The sequence below is a fragment of the Hyla sarda genome, unplaced genomic scaffold, assembly GCF_029499605.1.
Source record: "Hyla sarda isolate aHylSar1 unplaced genomic scaffold, aHylSar1.hap1 scaffold_2328, whole genome shotgun sequence".
NCBI lineage: Eukaryota > Metazoa > Chordata > Amphibia > Anura > Hylidae > Hyla > Hyla sarda.
Genome location: NW_026609010.1, coordinates 22,984 through 43,228, shown reverse-complemented (window position 1 = coordinate 43,228; position 20,245 = coordinate 22,984). Strand labels below are relative to the sequence as shown.

Genomic DNA, 20,245 nt, shown 5'->3' with positions numbered 1-20,245 from the left:
AAAGTCTTAAAAAGCGATCAAAGAGTCTCATCAAAATTAGTTGTTCATACATCCCGTATACGGAATAATAAGAGAGTTATAGGGGACAAGATAGGACAATCTGATACAGACTCATTATTGTACAAAAAGTTCGAATTTTTTTTTATATTTTAAAAGTGTTAAAATAAAACCTATATAAATCATTTCTCATTGTAATCGTTTGGACCTACAGAATAAAGAGAATTATTACCATAATGTGCACTGCGTCCAAACAGAAGAACCCAGATTTCACCCCACAAATAAAAATGTTTGGCCCTTGTTGTAGATTTTGCGGTAATATGAGTGATGTCATTACAAAGTACAAACCGGTGGTTAAAAAAACAACAACAAGAACAAGAAGCGTCATATGGGTTTGTAAAGAGGGAATTACAATCATTATGGCGATTAGAAGGCGAGAAGGAAAATATTAAAAAGAGAAATCACTGTGTCCTTAAAGGGTTAAAACGCAAAACTGTTGGGTTCCGAAGGGGTTAATAGTACAAAAAAAACATCTAACAGCAACATGTGACCACACACATACCTCCACCTGCAGAGCTGTACAGGAGCCGTGTACTTACAGGACCTGCGATGATGTCACAGTCATGTGATCAATCGGGACTCTGCTGTCACATGACCATTCTCACGGGTCCTTAACTCACCATCCCGTCTATCCTGCGCTGCTGACCTCCGCCCACTCCTGTCACATGATCCTCCCCACAGGTCCTTCAGCCACGGTCGTTTCTTTACTGCTATACTTTGCCCCCAAATGTACCGGTCACATGATTGTGACATCATCACAGGTCCTACACCTCCAGCATGTAGCAGATACAGAGCAGGTCCTGGGGGGGCAGTCACTGCTGTTGTGTGTGGAGATCTCTCAGAGCAGCAGCCCCTGATCATGTGACTCCTCCTCCTCCTCCATGTGACTGATCACATGACGGTGACATCATCGCAGGTCCTGTAAGCACACGGCTTCTCTACAGATACAGGTATGTGTGTGCGTCACCATCAGATCAGTATTATTGGGGATGTTTATTATTAACCCCTTAAGGACACGATGTATATTTACATTCTGTGCCCCATATGGGACTTTGAGGTGAGCTCAGGAGCTATAAGCAGCCAGGACTCACCTGTAATGACGCTCATCGCCATTAACCCTTTAGATTCCATGATCAAAGTTGATTGCAGGATCTACAATTAGTAAAATGCAGTTGTTGGGGGGCGGAGTCTAGATCAGCTGAGATGACGGCCGGAGGGCCCCTTACCGTGCTCTGTGCTCAGATCGGTGCTCTAAGTATACAGACACCTCCACAGCCTGTATAAGCCGAGCACCGATAACACTGATCACTATGGCAGAGCGTTATTCAGGGTTTGTAATAGAAGCCCCTCCCCTAATAAGTTTATATCCCATGTTTGTAATAAAATAATGTAGGTGGGCGTGGCTTAGACATGGCACTGTACGGTTGTTTCTCTAGGGAGCGCCGTGCCGACCAGCGGTTGTTTCCTGATTTCCTGTCTATACTGCCCCCCAGGGGATGTCTGGATGGTGAAGGTAACAGGTCACTTACCCGCCCATCCTGTCACCTGGTCAGTCTCTTTTCTCCGGATATCAGCCACTTCTTCCATACAGGACTATGTAAGCATCAGGTTTTTTAAGTTTCTCCCGCGCCCCTATTATTACTATAGACAGTGTTTCCAAACCAGCGTGCCTCCAGCTGTTGTAACACTACAACTCCCAGCATACCCTGACAGCCAAATGCTGTAACAGCTGGAGGCACCCTGCTTGGGAAACACTGACTCCGGTGGTGGCCCAGACCCTGCGTGTGTAACAGTATATGATGCTCGGCCTCTGCTGCAGGTAATAGCAGGTTCTTCCGGGGGGACATATCACAATTCACATAAAATCCTGATGTAATTGTGATGTATATTGTGCCCCCTAGTGGACACATTTCACTATTCTTCATTGGACAATGTCATATTGAATCCCTCTATTCTTCTCCCTGCTCTGATGAAGACGTTCTGAATACACCGCAGCCTCAGAGATTAGGAGAAATGGATTCACAACGTCTTCAGCAGAGCAGGGACAGCGACCTCAGAAGACCTGGAGGACCAGAGCGCCACCACTGGACGGGAGAGGGGAGTGCGCTCTAGTCTCTTATTTTACAGCCCTCGGACAATGGATTTTGTTTTATAGAGAAATCTGAAAACTCCTATAATGTCTCCTCAGATGTTTCCCCAGATTATCTCCAGGAAATGGATTTTATTTCTCCATAGAATCTGGTGCGGTTTATCATCGTCTCCTCTTCTTCCCTTCAGGTTTCTCCAATCCAGGATCCTCTGCTGATATCTTCTATATAAGAGAATTCTCCTGGATGACCCATCAACCATGGAGAGAGACAGGAACAAGATGGCCGACAGGATCATAAACCTCACCCTACAGATACTCTTCCGGCTTACTGGAGAGGTGAGGGATTCTGGGAGTGATGTCACATGACCTCATTCTTATCTATGTAATAACAGATGAATATGACTGGAGAGGTGAGGGATTCTGGGGGTGTTGTCACATGACCTTATTCTTATCTATGTAATAACAGATGGATATGACTGGAGAGGTGAGGGATTCTGGGAGTGATGTCACATGACCTCATTCTTATCTATGTAATAACAGATGAATATGACTGGAGAGGTGAGGGATTCTGGGAGTGATGTCACATGACCTCATTCTTATCTATGTAATAACAGATGGATATGACTGGAGAGGTGAGGGATTCTGGGAGTGATGTCACATGACCTCATTCTTATCTATGTAATAACAGATGGATATGACTGGAGAGGTGAGGGATTCTGGGGGTGTTGTCACATGACCTCATTCTTATCTATGTAATAACAGATGGATATGGCTGGAGAGGTGAGGGATTCTGGGAGTGATGTCACATGACCTCATTCTTATCTATGGAATAACAGATGGATATGACTGGAGAGGTGAGGGATTCTGGGAGTGATGTCACATGACCTCATTCTTATCTATGTAATAACAGATGGATATGACTGGAGAGGTGAGGGATTGTGGGAGTGATGTCACGTGACCTCATTCTTATCTATGTAATAACAGATGGATATGACTGGAGAGGTGAGGGATTCTGGGAGTGATGTCACATGGCCTCATTCTTATCTATGTAATAACAGATGGATATGACTGGAGAGGTGAGGGATTCTGGGAGTGATGCCACATGACTTCATTCTTATCTATGGAATAACAGATGGATATGATTGGAGAGGTGAGGGATTGTGGGAGTGATGTCACATGACCTCATTCTTATCTATGTAATAACAGATGGATATGACTGGAGAGGTGAGGGATTCTGGGAGTGATGTCACATGACCTCATTCTTATCTATGTAATAACAGATGGATATGACTGGAGAGGTGAGGGATTCTGGGAATATATGTAGATATTAATGTGTCTCTCCATACACAGGATTACACAGTAGTGAAGAAGTCCTCTAGTGGGCGCTGTCGGGCCCCTGTGTGTGAAGGATGGGGAAGAACCCTGAGCCCAATCCCGGGGCCCCCACCTCACTCCCTGATACATGAGGAAATGGATGAACAGAAGATCCTAGAACTCATTAACAAGATGATGGAGCTGCTGACTGGAGAGGTGACCCTGCTGGGAATGCTGGGACATTATACAGTAATGGAGGGGTCTGGTGATGACTCGAGAGGTGACCCTGCTGGGACATTATACAGTAATGGAGGGGTCTGGTGATGACTGGAGAGGTGACAGTGCTGGGACATTATACAGTAATGGAGGGGTCTGGTGATGACTGGAGAGGTGACACTGCTGGGACATTATACAGTAATGGAGGGGTCTGGTGATGACTGGAGAGGTGACACTGCTGGGACATTATACAGTAATGGAGGGGTCTGGTGATGACTGGAGAGGTGACACTGCTGGGAATGCTGGGACATTATACAGTAATGGAGGGGTCTGGTGATGACTGGGGAGGTGACACTGCTGGGAATGCTGGGACATTATACAGTAATGGAGGGGTCTGGTGATGACTGGAGAGGTGACACTGCTGGGAAATTATACAGTAATGGAGGGGTCTGGTGATGACTGGAGAGGTGACACTGCTGGGACATTATACAGTAATGGAGGGGTCTGGTGATGACTGGAGAGGTGACACTGCTGGGAATGCTGGGACATTATACAGTAATGGAGGGGTCTGGTGATGACTGGAGAGGTGACACTGCTGGGACATTATACAGTAATGGAGGGGTCTGGTGATGACTGGAGAGGTGACACTGCTGGGACATTATACAGTAATGGAGGGGTCTGGTGATGACTGGAGAGGTGACACTGCTGGGACATTATACAGTAATGGAGGGGTCTGGTGATGACTGGAGAGGTGACACTGCTGGGACATTATACAGTAATGGAGGGGTCTGGTGATGACTGGAGAGGTGACACTGCTGGGAATGCTGGGACATTATACAGTAATGGAGGGGTCTGGTGATGACTGGACAGGTGACACTGCTGGGACATTATACAGTAATGGAGGGGTCTGGTGATGACTGGAGAGGTGACACTGCTGGGAATGCTGGGACATTATACAGTAATGGAGGGGTCTGGTGATGACTGGAGAGGTGACACTGCTGGGACATTATACAGTAATGGTGGGGTCTGGTGATGACTGGAGAGGTGACACTGCTGGGACATTATACAGTAATGGAGGGGTCTGGTAATGATTGGAGAGGTGACACTGCTGGGACATTATACAGTAATGGAGGGGTCTGGTGATGACTGGAGAGGTGACACTGCTGGGACATTATACAGTAATGGAGGGGTCTGGTGATGACTGGAGAGGTGACACTGCTGGGACATTATACAGTAATGGAGGGGTCTGGTGATGACTGGAGAGGTGACCCTGCTGGGACATTATACAGTAATGGAGGGGTCTGGTGATGACTGGAGAGGTGACACTGCTGGGACATTATACAGTAAAGGAGGGGTCTGGTGATGACTGGAGAGGTGACACTGCTGGGACATTATACAGTAATGGAGGGGTCTGGTGATGACTGGAGAGGTGACACTGCTGGGACATTATACAGTAATGGAGGAGTCTGGTGATGACTGGAGAGGTGACACTGCTGGGACATTATACAGTAATGGAGGGGTCTGGTGATGACTGGAGATGTGACACTGCTGGGACATTATACAGTAATGGAGGGGTCTGGTGATGACTGGAGAGGTGACACTGCTGGGACATTATACAGTAATGGAGGGGTCTGGTGATGACTGGAGAGGTGACACTGCTGGGACATTATACAGTAATGGAGGGGTCTGGTGATGACTGGAGAGGTGACACTGCGGGGACATTATACAGTAATGGAGGGGTCTGGTGATGACTGGAGAGGTGACACTGCTGGGACATTATACAGTAATGGAGGGGGTCTGGTGATGACTGGAGAGGTGACACTGCTGGGAATGCTGGGACATTATACAGTAATGGAGGGGTCTGGTGATGACTGGAGAGGTGACACTGCTGGGACATTATACAGTAATGGAGGGGTCTGGTGATGACTGGAGAGGTGACACTGCTGGGAATGCTGGGACATTATACAGTAATGGAGGGGTCTGGTGATGACTGGAGAGGTGACACTGCTGGGACATTATACAGTAATGGAGGGGTCTGGTGATGATTGGAGAGGTGACACTGCTGGGAATGCTGGGACATTATACAGTAATGGAGGGGTCTGGTGATGACTGGAGAGGTGACACTGCTGGGACATTATACAGTAATGGAGGGGTCTGGTGATGACTGGAGAGGTGACACTGCTGGGAATGCTGGGACATTATACAGTAACACCACTGGAGGGGTCGGGGTGATGACTGTATCATTATGTGTCAGGTTCCTATAAGGTGTCAGGACGTGGCGGTCTATTTCTCCATGGAGGAGTGGGAGTATGTAGAAGGACACAAGGATCAGTACAAGGATCAGGTCATGATGGAGGATCAGCAGCCCCTCACATCACCAGGTAATAGACATGACTATATACACACGTCCTCTCATTATTTGTATGTAAAGAATGAATTCAGTCTCTGTATGTGTTCCCTACAGTCAGATCCAGTAAGAGAACAGCACCAGAGAGGTGTCCCCGTCCTCTTCTTCCACAGGATGATCAGGTAGATGGAGATATTCCCTATGATCTGTAGAAGGGCTGTGAAGCTCTTGTGGTCAGTCCCCTCACCCTCCATGACTCCTCATCTCCTGCTCATCTATAACATCCCACGTGACTTCTCCTACTGTCTGATGACTTTTACTATATTTCTTCCACATCTTATGAATCAGGGAGAAGATCCGAACAATATTAATGCTCCAGAGACAGATGTGAGCGGTGATGAGCAGTATAAGGAGAACATTCCTACAGGGAAAGATCTGATCTATATTACTGCTACAGACATAAAGGAAGAAGAAGAAGAGACAGATGTGAGTGGTGATGAGCAGTATAAGGATGACATTCCTACAGGAAAAGATCTGATCTATATTAATACTACAGACATAAAGAAAGAAGAAGAGACAGATATGAGCAGTGATGAGCAGTATAAGGAGGACATTCCTACAGGTAACCTCCCAGGTGAATAGTAACCACAAATGCAGAGAACAGTCACAGATTCTGCTAAGTCACCGAATGTAATACATTTTTTATGGCATTTTTTAAAGGGGTACTCCGATGAAAAAAGATTTTTTTATCAACTGGTGCTAAGTTATAAGTTAGAATTGTAAATTACTTCTATTTATAAATAGTTATCCTTCCAGTACTAATCAGCTGCTGAATGCTCCAGAGGAAGTTGTGTAGTAATTTCCAGTTTGACCACACTGTTCTCCGCTGCCACCTCTGTCCATGTCAGAAACTGTCCAGAGCAGGAGAGATTGATAGATTCTACCCTCTGTTTGTGGCAGAGAACCAAGCCATAGAGGAGTATGTTACAGAAGGACTGTCCCAGGGGTTCATCCACAAATCTAGTTGAGGCCCCTGGGATTGGTGAGTTGAGGCCCCTGGGATTGGTGAGTTGAGGCCCCTGGGATTGGTGAGTTGAGGCCCCATGGGATTGGTGAGTTGAGGCCCCATGGGATTGGTGAGTTGAGGCCCCTGGGATTGGTGAGTTGAGGCCCCTGGGATTGGTGAGTTGAGGCCCCTGGGATTGGTGAGTTGAGGCCCCTGGGATTGGTGAGTTGAGGCCCCTGGGATTGGTGAGTTGAGGCCCCTGGGATTGGTGAGTTGAGGCCCCTGGGATTGGTGAGTTGGGGCCCCTGGGATTGGTGAGTTGGGGCCCCTGGGATTGGTGAGTTGGGGCCCCTGGGATTGGTGAGTTGGGGCCCCTGGGATTGGTGAGTTGAGGCCCCTGGGATTGGTGAGTTGGGGCCCCTGGGATTGGTGAGTTGAGGCCCCTGGGATTGGTGAGTTGAGGCCCCTGGGATTGGTGAGTTGAGGCCCCTGGGATTGGTGAGTTGAGGCCCCTGGGATTGGTGAGTTGAGGCCCCTGGGATTGGTGAGTTGAGGCCCCTGGGATTGATGAGTTGAGGCCCTGTATCAATCGCAGGGGCCACAATCACATTACAGTCTTATCCAAAGTAACTTATAGAGAATCTGACCCCTTGTTCTCCACACTAAAGCCAATATACGGGGTTATAGTGGGGTAAACAGCTTTACAAAGAGGGGTCACTTACTCACATCCGTTTGGTATATGCAGAGTTCCGGCGCTGTAATCTTTAGCTGCATTGCTACGTTGTGAGAGATTGTTCTGTATTACAAACTGGAGAAATGTGAATTCCACGAAGGTCACAAACGTTTTCCACCCTGAAAGCTGCCGTCACCACAGCTCCCATCCTGGGTCACCACAACCCAGCTTTCCCGTTCATACGATGCGTCTGAGACAGAATAGGTGTCTCACCTTCCTACCCCAGAGAGACCATTTTATCCTTATAGCTTTATTACCAGGAAACTTTCCTCAGTGGCCATCATTTGTCCCTCAAGGAGTGGCCGCACTTGTCTGTGGGTACTACCGGACCTATTCTAATTCTTATGGATCACAAACACTTCATTTACCTCCCTGCGGCCAAATGTTTATCTCTAGGACAGGCTAGGTGGGCTCTCTTCTTCTTCTCCCCATTTTATTATGTGTCTCCTTTCTTCTTGGCACTAAGAACACTAAGGCCGGGTTCAAATGGCTGAAAATGTGCGGAATGAACACCCAGAAATCATGGACGGACATTCCGCACATTTAAATGATCCGATGCAATCACTACACCTCACTACCTCCTTGCCGGGGTCGGATTATGAGGTCTGCAGTATCCTTGACTCCCATATGTCCAGGGGCGGCCTCCAGTATCTAATCCTCTGGAAAGGCTATGGAGCAGAGGAACGGTCCTGGGTTCCAGCTACAGATGTACGTTCTCCTCCCCTTCTCCGTGCCTTTCATGCTTAATTCCTTCACACATCTGTTGCTCCCCTATCTGGAGGGTTTGTTTAGAGGTGGGTACTGTGAGGGCTCTTTCCTTTCCTTTGTTCCACTTCTGGTTTCTCAGACAAAAAAACCTCAGCTGATATTAATGAGCACCTCCTTATTTTCCTGGCTACCTTTCAATCAGCCAGCCCCATTCCCTGCTGGGTCCTGGCTATTTAACGGCTTGTTACTGTTGTTCCTGATTGTGATTCCATTTATAACCCTGGCCTGGCTGACATCCACTCTTGGTCCTAATCCTGGTTCTGACTTTTGGGTGTCCTGACTTTGGCTATTCCTGAGTACCAGCTTTGGTTCCTGACCCCTGGCTGTGTGTTTGACCTGGTTTCCACTATAGTTTATTTTTGTATTTTCTTATTTTTATTTATTTATTTATTTTTATTAATGATGCAGCAAATTTTCATTTTTTTACATTTTTTATTTTATCCTCCTCGCCTTGTAATAGACATAGACATGTTTTTTGCAGGATCCACTGTACTTGTTAATGAAATCCTTCATTTCTTCATTTTCCATAAAATATTCTGTAAAATTTGAAAAATTATTATCTGTGAGGTGAAACTGAAAAGAAAATGCAATTTTTCCAATTTGATTCTTAGGTCGGTACGATTTTAAATGATACCCAATTACTAGTTTAAAAAGAATTTCAGATTCTTAAAAAAAAAATGAATATGCTGAAATATGCCCTGAGCTGACCTCTATAACTTTTTAAGTTAATCACTGTAAGGCCACTTGGTTTTTTTTCTGTCAGTTTTTGACTCGGGTCGACTCATTTCTGCCCTGTATCCGGTTTTCTGACTGGACCTAGTAGTATACTACAGTTTTAGGTCTGGTCAGAAAACCAGATGCGGGTTGAAAATGAGGCGACGGAGTCAAACGGTGACTCTGGTCGGCTCATTAAAGTCAATGGATTCCAGCGTTGGTCCGGCTGGGGTACGGGAGCTCACGATTTCCCCCGGCAGCCGCAGGCTGATAACATGGTGTGAAAGCGCCCTGAGTCATGTGATAAGTCTGACCCACAAAAATCAGAGTTTAATGTGTCAGGGTAAGTGGTCAGTCCTAGGTCAGCTGACTTCCTATGAACTACAGGATGACATCATCACATATCAGATTATCCTGGCAGCTCCCAGAAACCTCCTCTCCCAGCTCTATCTGTATATTGCTGCTGTCTTTATGGGATCAGGATATATAGCAGTTATACACCTTCCCTCCAGCTCTATCTGTATATTGCTGCTGTCTTTATGGGATCAGGATATATAGCAGTTATACACCTTCCCTCCAGCTCTATCTGTATACTGCTGCTGTCTTTATGGGATCAGGATATATAGCAGTTATACACCTTCCCTCCAGCTCTATCTGTATACTGCTGCTGCTATCTCTATGGGATCAGGATATATATTAGTTATACACCTCCCCTCCAGCTCTATCTGTATACTGCTGCTATCTCTATGGGATCAGGATATATAGTAGTTATACACCTCCCCTCCAGCTCTATCTGTATACTGCTGCTGTCTTTATGGGATCAGGATATATAGCAGTTATACACCTTCCCTCCAGCTCTATCTGTATACTGCTGCTGCTATCTCTATGGGATCAGGATATATATTAGTTATACACCTCCCCTCCAGCTCTATCTGTATACTGCTGCTATCTCTATGGGATCAGGATATATAGTAGTTATACACCTCCCCTCCAGCTCTATCTGTATACTGCTGCTGTCTTTATGGGATCAGGATATATAGCAGTTATACACCTCCCCTCCAGCTCTATCTGTATACTGCTGCTATCTCTATGGGATCAGGATATATATTAGTTATACACCTCCCCTCCAGCTCTATCTATATACTGCTGCTATCTCTATGGGATCAGGATATATAGTAGTTATACACCTCCCCTCCAGCTCTATCTGTATACTGCTGCTGTCTTTATGGGATCAGGATATATAGCAGTTATACACCTCCCCTCCAGCTCTATCTGTATACTGCTGCTATCTTTATGGGATCAGGATATATAGCAGTTATACACCTTCCCTCCAGCTCTATCTGTATACTGCTGCTGCTTTCTCTATGGGATCAGGATATATAGTAGTTATACACCTCCCCTCCAGCTCTATCTGTATACTGCTGCTATCTCTATGGGATCAGGATATATAGTAGTTATACACCTCCCCTCCAGCTCTATCTGTATACTGCTGCTGTCTTTATGGGATCAGGATATATAGCAGTTATACACCTTCCCTCCAGCTCTATCTGTATACTGCTGCTGCTATCTCTATGGGATCAGGATATATATTAGTTATACACCTCCCCTCCAGCTCTATCTGTATACTGCTGCTATCTCTATGGGATCAGGATATATAGTAGTTATACACCTCCCCTCCAGCTCTATCTGTATACTGCTGCTGTCTTTATGGGATCAGGATATATAGCAGTTATACACCTCCCCTCCAGCTCTATCTGTATACTGCTGCTATCTCTATGGTATCAGGATATATATTAGTTATACACCTCCCCTCCAGCTCTATCTATATACTGCTGCTATCTCTATGGGATCAGGATATATAGTAGTTATACACCTCCCCTCCAGCTCTATCTGTATACTGCTGCTGTCTTTATGGGATCAGGATATATAGCAGTTATACACCTCCCCTCCAGCTCTATCTGTATACTGCTGCTATCTTTATGGGATCAGGATATATAGCAGTTATACACCTTCCCTCCAGCTCTATCTGTATACTGCTGCTGCTATCTCTATGGGATCAGGATATATAGCAGTTATACACCTCCCCTCCAGCTCTATCTGTATACTGCTGCTATCTCTATGGGATCAGGATATATATTAGTTATACACCTCCCCTCCAGCTCTATCTGTATACTGCTGCTATCTCTATGGGATCAGGATATATAGTAGTTATACACCTCCCCTCCAGCTCTATCTGTATACTGCTGCTGTCTTTATGGGATCAGGATATATAGCAGTTATACACCTCCCCTCCAGCTCTATCTGTATACTGCTGCTATCTTTATGGGATCAGGATATATAGCAGTTATACACCTTCCCTCCAGCTCTATCTGTATACTGCTGCTGCTATCTCTATGGGATCAGGATATATAGTAGTTATACATCTCCCCTCCAGCTCTATCTGTATACTGCTGCTATCTCTATGGGATCAGGATATATAGTAGTTATATACCTCCCCTCCAGCTCTATCTGTATACTGCTGCTATCTCTATGGGATCAGGATATATAGTAGTTATACACCTCCCCTCCAGCTCTATCTGTATACTGCTGCTGTCTTTATGGGATCAGGATATATAGCAGTTATACACCTCCCCTCCAGCTCTATCTGTATACTGCTGCTATCTTTATGGGATCAGGATATATAGCAGTTATACACCTTCCCTCCAGCTCTATCTGTATACTGCTGCTGCTATCTCTATGGGATCAGGATATATATTAGTTATACATCTCCCCTCCAGCTCTATCTGTATACTGCTGCTATCTTTATGGGATCAGGATATATAGCAGTTATACACCTCCCCTCCAGCTCTATCTGTATACTGCTGCTATCTCTATGGGATCAGGATATATAGTAGTTATACACCTCCCCTCCAGCTCTATCTGTATACTGCTGCTATCTTTATGGGATCAGGATATATAGCAGTTATACACCTTCCCTCCAGCTCTATCTGTATACTGCGGCTATCTCTATGGGATCAGGATATATAGTAGTTATACACCTCCCCTCCAGCTCTATCTGTATACTGCTGCTGTCTTTATGGGATCAGGATATATAGCAGTTATACACCTCCCCTCCAGCTCTATCTGTATACTGCTGCTATCTTTATGGGATCAGGATATATAGCAGTTATACACCTTCCCTCCAGCTCTATCTGTATACTGCTGCTGCTATCTCTATGGGATCAGGATATATAGTAGTTATACATCTCCCCTCCAGCTCTATCTGTATACTGCTGCTATCTCTATGGGATCAGGATATATAGTAGTTATATACCTCCCCTCCAGCTCTATCTGTATACTGCTGCTATCTCTATGGGATCAGGATATATAGTAGTTATACACCTCCCCTCCAGCTCTATCTGTATACTGCTGCTGTCTTTATGGGATCAGGATATATAGCAGTTATACACCTCCCCTCCAGCTCTATCTGTATACTGCTGCTATCTTTATGGGATCAGGATATATAGCAGTTATACACCTTCCCTCCAGCTCTATCTGTATACTGCTGCTGCTATCTCTATGGGATCAGGATATATATTAGTTATACATCTCCCCTCCAGCTCTATCTGTATACTGCTGCTATCTTTATGGGATCAGGATATATAGCAGTTATACACCTCCCCTCCAGCTCTATCTGTATACTGCTGCTATCTCTATGGGATCAGGATATATAGTAGTTATACACCTCCCCTCCAGCTCTATCTGTATACTGCTGCTGTCTTTATGGGATCAGGATATATAGCAGTTATACACCTCCCCTCCAGCTCTATCTGTATACTGCTGCTATCTTTATGGGATCAGGATATATAGCAGTTATACACCTTCCCTCCAGCTCTATCTGTATACTGCTGCTGCTATCTCTATGGGATCAGGATATATATTAGTTATACATCTCCCCTCCAGCTCTATCTGTATACTGCTGCTATCTTTATGGGATCAGGATATATAGCAGTTATACACCTCCCCTCCAGCTCTATCTGTATACTGCTGCTATCTCTATGGGATCAGGATATATAGTAGTTATACACCTCCCCTCCAGCTCTATCTGTATACTGCTGCTATCTTTATGGGATCAGGATATATAGCAGTTATACACCTTCCCTCCAGCTCTATCTGTATACTGCTGCTATCTCTATGGGATCAGGATATATAGTAGTTATACACCTCCCCTCCAGCTCTATCTGTATACTGCTGCTATCTTTATGGGATCAGGATATATAGCAGTTATACACCTTCCCTCCAGCTCTATCTGTATACTGCTGCTATCTCTATGGGATCAGGATATATAGTAGTTATACACTTCCCCTAAGGCTGTGTTCATACATTGCATATTTGCCAGGATTTTTCAAAACTGCATAAAAATTATTCTATTACCATAGTTGCACAAATTGCGGAAAACTATGTAACCATGGAAACGTGTGAACTAATCTGAAGACTTCAAATCTACAGAAAACAACTACATTGTGAATATAGGTAAAGTTTTGCAATATTAAAAAAAAAAAACACTCCCCTTGAATAAGAAAGTGTCCTGATAAGTTCCATAAGGTATGGGGGGGGGGGGGGGTGGCGGTGTGGTTCTCTCTCGGCTTTCACCTCTCTTCTGTTCTCCGCACTCTTGGCTCCTCCTTTTAACCCTTTCCTCTTCTGTCTTTCTCCTTCCTTTCTTCCCCCATGATCAGACATTTTATCCTTTGGATAGGGGATAAGATGTCTGTGGGCAGAGTACCCCTTTAACCCCTTAAGGACCAAGGACGTACCGGTACGTCCTTGGTCCTGCTCTCCTGATATAACGCGGGGTTACACAGTAACCCCGCGTCATATCATGGCGGGCCCGGCGTCATAGTGAAGCCGGGACCCGCCTCCAATAGTGTGCAGCGCCGATCGCGGTGCCGCGCGCTATTAACCCTTTAGCCGCGCGCTCAGAGCTGAGCCGCGCAGCTAAAAGTGAAAGTGAAAGTTGACGGCTAGCTCAGTCGGGCTGTTCGGGATAGCCGCGGCTAATCGCGGCATCCCGAACAGCTGACAGGACAGCGGGAGGGCCCCTACCTGCCTCCTCGCTGTCCGATCGCCAAATGACTGCTCAGTGCCTGAGATCCAGGCATGAGCAGTCATCCGGCAGAATCGTTGATCACTGGTTTCTTATGAGAAACCAGTGATCAATGATGAAGATCAGTGTGTGCAGTGTTATAGGTCCCTATGGGATAACAATGATCAGTATAAGAGATCAGTGTGTGCAGTGTTATAGGTCCCTATGGGATAACAATGATCAGTATAAGAGATCAGTGTGTGCAGTGTTATAGGTCCCTATGGGATAACAATGATCATTATAAGAGATCAGTGTGTGCAGTGTTATAGGTCCCTATGGGATAACAATGATCAGTATAAGAGATCAGTGTGTGCAGTGTTATAGGTCCCTATGGGATAACAATGATCAGTATAAGAGATCAGTGTGTGCAGTGTTATAGGTCCCTATGGGATAATAATGATCAGTATAAGATATCAGTGTGTGCAGTGTTATAGGTCCCTATGGGATAACAATGATCAGTATAAGAGATCAGTGTGTGCAGTGTTATAGGTCCCTATGGGATAATAATGATCAGTATAAGATATCAGTGTGTGCAGTGTTATAGGTCCCTATGGGATAACAATGATCAGTATAAGAGATCAGTGTGTGCAGTGTTATAGGTCCCTATGGGATAACAATGATCAGTGTGTGCAGTGTTATAGGTCCCTATGGGATAACAATGATCATTATAAGAGATCAGTGTGTGCAGTGTTATAGGTCCCTATGGGATAACAATGATCAGTATAAGAGATCAGTGTGTGCAGTGTTATAGGTCCCTATGGGATAACAATGATCAGTATAAGAGATCAGTGTGTGCAGTGTTATAGGTCCCTATGGGATAATAATGATCAGTATAAGAGATCAGTGTTTGCAGTGTTATAGGTCCCTATGGGATAACAATGATCAGTATAAGAGATCAGTGTGTGCAGTGTTATAGGTCCCTATGGGATAACAATGATCAGTATAAGAGATCAGTGTGTGCAGTGTTATAGGTCCCTATGGGATAACAATGATCAGTGTGTGCAGTGTTATAGGTCCCTATGGGATAACAATGATCAGTGTGTGCAGTGTTGTAGGTCCCTATGGGACCTATAACACTGCAAAAAAAAAAGTGAAAACAAAAAGTGAATGAATATCATTTAACTCCTCCCCTATTAAAAGTTTGAATCCCCCCCCTTTTCCAATAAAAAAAAAAAACACAGTGTAAATAAAAATAAACATATATGGTATCGTGCGTAAATGTCCGAATTATAAAAATATATCATTAATTAAACCGCTCGGTCAATGGTGTGCACGCAAAAAAATTCCAAAGTAGTGCATTTTTGGTCACTTTTTATATAATTTAAAAATGAATAAAAATAAGTCCTATCAATGCAAAAATGGTACCGATAAAAACTTCAGATCACGGCGCAAAAAATGAGCCCTCATACCGCCCCATACACGGAAAAATAAAAAAGTTATAGGGGTCAGAAGATGACAATTTTAAACGTATTAATTTTCCTGCATGTAGTTATGATTTTTTCCAGAAGTCCGACAAAATCACCTATATAAGTAGGGAATCATTTTAATCTTATGGACCTACAGAATAAAGATAAGGTGTAATTTTTACCAAAAAATGTACTACGTAGAAACGGAAGCCACCAAAAGTTACAAAACAGCAGTTTTTTTTTCAATTTTGTCGCACAATGATTTTTTTTTCCGTTTCACCGTAGATTTTTGGGCAAAATGACTGACGTCATTACAAAGTAGAATTGGTGGCGCAAAAAATAAGCCATCATATGGATTTTTAGGTGCAAAATTGAAAGAGTTACGATTTTTTAAAGGCAAGGAGCAAAAAACAAAAATGCAAAAACGGAAAACCCCCCCAGTCCTTAAGGGGTTAAGGTTCCCGGTTTAGGTTGTATTGTGTCTGTAGTCACTGACTGTGTTATGCAGCTGTCCTCACTCTGTATACATCATGCTGTGCTGAATGGGATTTTGTCATAGACTTCCATGGTCTGTACTTACACTGTACGTCTCTTTACTCACTTTTTAGTAAAAATAAGTTTAAATAAAAAGAAAAAATGGAGTAAAAGATAACACTATGTTATACATACCGATCGTACCAACCTGATCTATGAGGAGAACAAGTCAATTTTACTGCACATGACATGATTGCTAGGACTCTGTCACTGCCGGGACTCTGCTATTGATACAGTCTGGCTATGGTCGGCTCTAATGGATCAATGCAGTAAATACCGTATTTATCGGGGTATACCACGCACCGGCCTATAACACGCACCCTCATTTTACCAAGGATATTTGGGTAAAAAAAGTTTTTTACCCAAATGTCCATGGTAAAATGAGGGTGCGTGTGTGCGCGTGTATACCCCGATATACCCCCAGGAAAGGCAGGGGGAGAGAGGCCGTCGCTGCCCGCTTCTCTCCCCCTGCCTTTCCTGGGGGTCTAGAGCCCTGATGCCGGCCCTTCTCACCCCCTAGCCAGGGGGAGAGAAGCGGCGCCGACAGCCAGGGGGTGAGAAGGGGCAGCGGCACCGTTGCCTCCCTCCATGCCTGGTGGCATAATTACCTGGGTCGGGTCCGTGCTGCTACAGGCCTCCGGCGTGCGTCCCCTGCGTCGTTGCTATGCACAGCGTGGCGCTCGGACGTCATGCGCCGCGCCGTGCAGCGCATAGCAACGACGAAGGGGGCGCACGCCGGGGGCCTGCAGCAGCGCGGACCCAGGTAATTATGCCACCGGGGATGGGGGAGGCAACGGGGCAGCGGCGCCGGCAATGGGTGCCGCTGCCCCTTCTCTCCCCCTGGCTATCGCCGCCGGTACCGATAGTCAGGGGGACAGAACGGGCAGCGGCACCGATAGCCAGGGGGTGAGAAGGGCCGGAAGCAGGGTTCTAGACCCCAGGAAAGGCAGGGGGAGAGAAGCGGGCAGCGACCCCCTTTCCTGGGGCGGTATCGGCGAATAACACGCACATAGACTTTAGGCTAAAAATTTTAGCCTAAAAAGTACGTGTTATACGCCGATAAATACGGTACTGTACTGATCTGTATGAGCAATCCAATGACTGCTCATACAAGTCCTATAGAGGGACCAAAAAGTGTTAAAAAAAATAATTTTTAAGATTTAAAAAAAAAAATGTAACCCCCCCCCTCCAATAATATTTTAACTTTTTTGTTGTAAAAATGTAAAGCAATTTTTGTTTTAATTGTTTTTAGAAAGCAGTAAAGCGTAACAAAAACTATACAAATTAGATATCACTGTGATCGTATGGACCTGACCTATATTTTAATGCACAGTTAATACAATGTAAGATCCGTCCCACAAAACAACAAGCTCTCAAATGCAGCGTAGATGCAGTGTTCCTGGGTTGTTAAGGGGTTAAAGGGGTATTCCAGTTAAAGTTAGTGTAGTCCATAATATAGTGTCTGTACCTGTGTGTGACTGTTTTCTTACAATTCTTATGTGATTTTCACCCCAATATTTATTTTTAACAGCATACAAAATGACTGTTGTCTCAGATTTTTCCCAGGTTGTAATGTGGCTGAGACCTGACATCACTAGTCACCTGATGACAGGTAGCCTGTCTGCTTCAATGGGTGGAGCGATCGCTTGGTGGGAGAGAGATCAATCTACAACTAATGCAACAGCTGTAGGCACCCTGATTGAAAACCACAGGTCTTTTGAATGGGTGCAGCTCATTTATGTTTCAATGGATGGGGGTGGCTGATGTGTGGGAGGGAGTAAAATGGAATTATGGGATTTGTAGGCAAAGAAGGAAACTCAAACAGGAAATACCAATTCACAAAAAGCTATCCACAGTGTTATGGTAATCGCAAAGCATAACCATTAGCCCCAAGACAAGCGCAGATCCTTCCTAAGCATGTCCATTACTGCCTGCCAGGTACGTACTAAATCACCTTATGGTGGAGAACCCCTTTAATACTGATAATAAAATCTGTGTTATTCTCTGCAGATTCTTGTAGCAGGAGATCAGAGGAGAATCTTATATCTTCAGATTATAAAGCAGATGATGATATCACACAAGATACATATGAAGAACATTCCATTATCCCAGATGCACCCTCAGCCCTTCACAGCCAAGATCTGTCATCTCATCCTTATATACAGGTCCTGTCTTCTCAGTCATCACAGGATGTTCAGCAAAAAAACGGTCACAGAAGGGGTGTTGGACATCAACGAGCTCATACAGGAAAGAAACCATATTCATGCTCAGAATGTGGGAAATGTTTTAGTTTTAAATCAGGTCTTGTTACACATCAAAGAACTCACACAGGAGAGAAGCCATTTTCATGTTCAGAATGTGGGAAATGTTTTAATCAGAAATCAATTCTTGTTGTACATAAAAGAACTCACACAGGAGAGAAGCCATTTTCATGTTCAGAATGTGGGAAATGTTTTGCTTTTCAATCAGGTCTTGTTAGACATCAAAGAACTCACACAGGAGAGAAGCCGTTTTCATGTTCAGAATGTGGGAAATGTTTTACTTTTCAATCAAGTCTTGTTCAACATCAAAGAACTCACACAGGAGAGAAGCCATTTTCATGTTCAAAATGTGGGAAATGTTTTACTCAGAAACCGCATCTTGTTGTACATCAAATAACTCACACAGGAGAGAAGCCATTTTCATGTTCAAAATGTGGGAAATGTTTTACTAAGAAATCAAGTCTTCATCAGCATCAAAGAAAAGAACTCACACAGGGGAGAAGTCAATTCAGAGGAATAATTGATGCAGATAACACATCTATAAATTATCCAGGTACATAGGATATCTGACATTTATACATATATCATATACTGCATCTCCAAACTTGTTACCAATGGTTAATAAAAGTTTTCTCTCTTATATGATTTATTATTCTTATATTCATCTCCGCACACTGGACTTATAATAAATGTAATATTGTCCCTGACGTTGTATATAGGGAATGTAACGCGTCAGTGTTGTCCCCGCCCCCTTCTCATTATGATTATAGAGACTTTAATTCAAGGCATCAGACAGGATCCGCGCGTCTCCCTTGAAGATCGTCTCTTCTGAACATAAGACGCTGCAGATACTTTTATTTATCACAAACCCTAGACCAGCGTTTCCCGTCTTGACGTCTATTTTCGGTCTCAGATCATAAAATCCATTTTTCTATATGAGAAGTCGTCAATATGTCAGCGTCCCCCGGGTTCAGTAAACATCGGTGTAATTCTTTTCCTTTTCTTTGTCCTCCCCGGGGTATAAAATCCCTAGAGATCTGATCACATCTGGTACAAGATCTCTTTACTTCACACTTTGCGCCATTATTACACGGATTGAAGACCCAGTTACACGCTCGTAAATTCCCATCTATGTCGTGGATTGGAAGGAAAAAGGTTCTTTATTCTTTTACATAAACAATTGCATAACAAATACAAAGTAATAAAGTTTACCTCTTCAAGAAGTTGCTCAAAATTCTAACAATGTTTCTCATATTTAAAGGAGTACTCCGGCACGCACTTTTTTCCTTTTATCCCGTCCGGGCTGCAAAATAAAAGAAAACGCACTTTCTCTTACCTGCCAACGAGCCCCCGGTGCTCCGGTACACTCCGGTACAGGTGTTCGGTCCCCGGGCTGAATTCTTCTTACTTCCTGTTAGCCCGGCACGTCACATGGAGCTTCAGCCTATCACCGGCCGCAGCAATGTCCCGCCTCTGCTGGTGATAGGCTGAAGCTCCATGTGACGTGCCGGGCTAACAGGAAGTAAGAAGAATACAGCCCGGGGACCGAACACCTGTACCGGAGTGTACCGGAGCTCCGGGGGCTCGTTGGCAGGTAAGAGAAAGTGTGTTTTCTTTTATTTTGCAGCCCGGACGGGATAAAAGGAAAAAAGTGTGCGCCGGAGTACTCCTTTAA

General features: G+C 44.6%; 1 protein-coding gene across 1 annotated transcript; it reads left to right on the top strand.

Annotated features, from left to right (window-relative positions):
• Positions 1 to 944: 944 nt before the first annotated feature.
• LOC130322384 (oocyte zinc finger protein XlCOF7.1-like) lies at positions 945 to 19,804 on the top strand. The gene is made up of 7 exons (XM_056553066.1): positions 945 to 1,007; positions 2,335 to 2,482; positions 3,497 to 3,676; positions 5,931 to 6,057; positions 6,141 to 6,205; positions 6,372 to 6,645; positions 18,320 to 19,804. The coding sequence occupies exons 2-7, from the start codon at positions 2,405 to 2,407 to the stop codon at positions 19,129 to 19,131; spliced, it is 1,536 nt and encodes a 511-aa protein (XP_056409041.1). The 5' UTR covers positions 945 to 1,007; positions 2,335 to 2,404; the 3' UTR covers positions 19,132 to 19,804.
• The last annotated feature ends 441 nt before the right edge of the window (positions 19,805 to 20,245 follow it).